Source organism: Acanthisitta chloris, unplaced genomic scaffold (genome assembly GCF_000695815.1).
Source record: "Acanthisitta chloris isolate BGI_N310 unplaced genomic scaffold, ASM69581v1 scaffold29816, whole genome shotgun sequence".
NCBI lineage: Eukaryota > Metazoa > Chordata > Aves > Passeriformes > Acanthisittidae > Acanthisitta > Acanthisitta chloris.
The window spans coordinates 1-4,117 of record NW_008676959.1 but is presented as its reverse complement, the minus strand read 5'-3'; the positions used below and the strand labels follow the sequence as shown (position 1 = coordinate 4,117).

The 4,117-nt window shown below is 41.5% G+C and overlaps 1 protein-coding gene across 1 annotated transcript in view; it reads right to left on the bottom strand.

The window, feature by feature from the left end:
• Positions 1–3,338, bottom strand: part of EDARADD (EDAR-associated death domain) — a gene marked incomplete at its 5' end in the record, with an annotated part of 14,130 nt that extends 10,792 nt beyond the window's left edge. The window contains one exon of the mRNA XM_009076336.1: positions 3,260–3,338. Within this exon, the coding sequence (XP_009074584.1) occupies positions 3,260–3,338 (79 nt within the window). The remainder of the gene's footprint in view (positions 1–3,259) is intronic.
• Between the last annotated feature and the right edge of the window lie 779 nt (positions 3,339–4,117).

Sequence of the window (4,117 nt, the reverse complement as noted above, 5' to 3'; positions counted from 1 at the left end):
GAGTGCTTGGATCCGTATCCTCCACTGGCTCTTTTGCTGCATGATCTGCTGGAAATAGAAAAGCTTTAGCACTGGGTAATCATCAAAGTATTTCTGTCTGCCAATTCATATTTTCCTTCGTTGTGTGACCAAGATAAAGCACAACTATGCAGTCATTACATGCACTATGTCATGTTACATTTCCACAAGAAAACATGACAAACTAGAAAATGTCAGAGCCACTAGCACACAGATGAGAACCTACATGCAGCAAGGAAACCCAGCTCTGTGCTAACAAAAGATAGACTTAAATGAAAATTCTAAATTATTTTTTAGCTAAAACAAAATAAAATCACAAAGCTACCCAGCAATAAAGAATAAAAGTCAATAAATTTTCTAAAAGCCAAGTGTTATTCTTCTAGTGACAGCACTCCATTTTTTCCTCAAAGGAATAATTCAAACAGGAAACATACCCACTACAACAAAAATTAACACCATAACAAACAAAAGGTTACAGTACAAAACCTAACTAAAATAACATATTTGAGGAAAATATTAATTATTTTATATATATTATGGGTATGTTTTAGAATCATAAACTTCAACTATATTAACATCAAAAGAACAAAATTAATCTTCAAAGTACCTGCAGGTGACTTACTAAATGTCAACCCCTCTGCATCAATGGCTAAATCGACAAATAATAGTGGGCTACTGACCACAAGTGCAGAGAGTCCAGAACAAATCTCATACAGAAGTCAGGATTCACAAAACCATTCCTGTAATTTAACATCATCCTGCCATTTTCTCAAGGAATCTCTACTGTTGCTAAGTTGAAAAGCATTTTAAATTACATAGTAGGATCTTCATTCTTGTCACTCTAAAAATCCTTATACTTATTAAAAGTACACATTAAAAGTTTTCAGCTGCAACCAGTAAGAGGTTATTGCAATCATTATTTGGTTATTACCTTCTCCCAGATATAAAAATCAGTGCATTTAGAACAGAGTCTCAGAAATTAACTACAAAATGCACAGTATTAACTCTGAGCCTCAAAACAGCACAGAAATTACACACACACTATTCTACCCAACTCAAATTTAGCATAATGGCTTATTTTGGGACCTACTCCTACAAATCTACTCAATACAACAGAACAAGGTAAAGAATGAACCAATGCAAGACCTGACAATAAACGGAAAATAATAAAGGTGACAGCAGTGGGACAGAGCTGTTCTCTCTCCTGCTTCTGTGAGGCACCAGCAGCAGTTCCTGGATGTTCAGTGGGGTGCCCAGTTCCTCTTTGCAATACCAGGTAGAGCTTTTCTCAGTGCTAGAGCCCACAGGAAAACCACAGGCATTGTCCAGGGAGATGGCACACGCTCAGAGGGGTCAGATGACGAGGTCTGAGCACAGCCTTTGCACACAGGCACACTCAATGTTTTAAAAAGGCAGGGGAATATGAAAGTTCACATGAGCATGTTCACACTGCAGATTGGGAAGCCATATGCAGAAAAGGACCAAAACCCAAAAACCAAACCCCCATATTCTTGTCACACATGCCCTTTTAGGTAAGTATGAAATCCCTGCTCCAGAAACATGGTATTAACAGAATGCTCTGCATAAAACCTGCCCTGATAGCAAGAGTCAGCACAAACTGAGGGACATAAGCTTCCCAACTCAAATGTAGAGAGGATGAGCCCCTGGAATATGGGAAAAAACAATAAACTGGCATAAGATGTAGACAATCCAAGTGGAAAGCTGCAGAGGAACTGGAAAGTGAGCTGGGGCAAAGAGAGAAGACCAGCCTGTAAAGGAAAGCTGAAAAACAAGAAGGCACTGGAAGCCAAAGAAAGGCTCTTGGGAAGAAAGCCAACCCAGGCATCCCTAGTCTCACTGTTTTTCCACTCAAACCCAGTGGCAAAGCATGCAACTTTTTGTTGGTTTATTCTGGAGGCCTTACAGCTCCTCGTTATAGATTCTTAGATGAATCTAAAAAAATAAAAAATAAAAAAAATCTTTATTTTACCCATGTAATATAAGAGGAGCCTTGGGACAGATAAAAGCAGATCCCACAGAGAGTCCACCCCCTGATGAACTTTGGTGGCTACTGTAGCTATGGTAAGAGCTTGGGCCCCTATCCTTTGTTACATCTCCAAGATACAGCCAAGGTACATGGTGATACTGTTAAATTACTTTCCAGAATCCAGAGGAAAGCACTGAAAAAAATTAGAGAAGATCTGAGAACACAAGCATTTGAAATTAGGACTTGACAGATCCCCAGAGGTGATGAGGTGCAGGATGGTACCTTTGATTCCTGCTTTCTAGGTCTCACACAGAAGCACAGCCACTGAGAATAACTGATGACTGCACCTTTCATGCTTAGTATCCATCCTGAAAAGTATTTAAAAACCGTATTTCTTTTCCTGTACCTCAATTTTTTCCTTTTTTTTTCCTAATTCTTTATGAGGAACAGTAATTTCCATGTTTTGTAGGCTGCAGAGCACTACCAAGCCCCAACATTTTCTGTAAGTGGCATGTATGTGTATGAATATTGGTGCTTATGATTAAAGACTCCACATATTGGGCTGCAAATAATTCACCATGGTCTTGTTGACCACTAATAGTAGACAGATAATCTGAAAACCACAGACTTAATATTTAATTGTGAATAAGGCAATTAAAATGCCATGTCCCCTCTCTCTTCCCCACACGTATCTCCCACAACATTCTGCAGCTCATGTCATGCAGCTGGACACAGACAGCTGGACACAGGTGCACAAAGCAGCAGGGAGAAAAGTTCTGTTTATCTCACATGTAAACCATCCACAGTTTTGCATGCTGAAAGGTCGACAGGAAATATGGGTATCATCTGACTATTTGGTGCAGACTGTCTGATTTCATAGTTACTTTCAGCTGCATAACAACATTATCTGGGATCCCTCAAAAAAATCACTACCACCCCACTGACAGCAAACAGCCACTGGCCTACATTTACTTCCCTATGCTTCTGACAGAAACCACAAGTGAGTTGACTCAGATGGACATAAATCAGCACATGCAAATTGACTCGGACAGACATAAGTCAGGTTCAGTGGTTGCTTCCAAGGTTCATTTCTGCCACCCAGCACCTGCACACTGCTCCACAGCTGCCACAGCTCTGCCTGGGCCTATCCAGTATAACCAGTCTGCAAGCAGAGCAGCAGGCTTGCACCAAACTCCACCATTTCTGTCTGTTCCATACTGCTGCTATAATGGGAATGCAATGCTGTGCACTTACCAGTGCAAACAGTTTGTCAATCTGCTTTGCATCCTTGCACTGGAAGGCAGTCTCAAGGTGAGTTTTAGAGCATTTTGACCTTTAAACAGGAAGGGTTCACAAAGCACCATGTCGCAGAGATGGTCTGTTAGGTTTTTTTCCTGCAACATAGCCTTGATACTGCCAGTAGTGAGTGATGCATGCAAGGCTGACCATATTTAAGTAGTTCAACCATACCCATAATAAGACCTCTTTCACACTAAGGCTGAGCATACATGTTAATAGCTCAACGTAGTACAACTTAAACAAAGTGATCACGCCAATACGAATATTGTTCATAGAGATGAACCCTTTAATTAAACTCAGATCAAGAATGATGAAAGACATGAATTTCAGGTTTGGGTAAGAGGAGAAAACATGGCAAATTATATTAGAATATTCAGTTCTCTGAAAAATCTAAGTCCATCAGCACTAGTGCATTTTTGTTAACTACTCGAAACTTTGTCCCTGTCTGAGCAGACAGGCAGGAAAAAGCTGTGGTGCTGGCACACCTCAGGTGAGGTACTCAAAAGTCATTTGCACCTTTGGCTGTATATGTTAGAGTGCGGCTCCCTAACCACCCAAACCCGGGGATTCTAAGAAAATGTCTTTTTAACGCGCAGTTAACCAGCGCAAACCGCCTCGCACGCTAAATACTCGCGCAGGCTTGACAAGACAAGTCGCACTAAATCACATCAGCAGAGCACATGAGAAATCATTGCCCTGCTTAACTAGCGCCTGCGGAGGGGGAAGGGAGCAAGTAACAAACCCAGTTCACCCCGGCCGGAGCCGCTCCTCCCCGTGCCGCCCAGAGCCGCGGCCCCAGGTCACCCGGGCGCA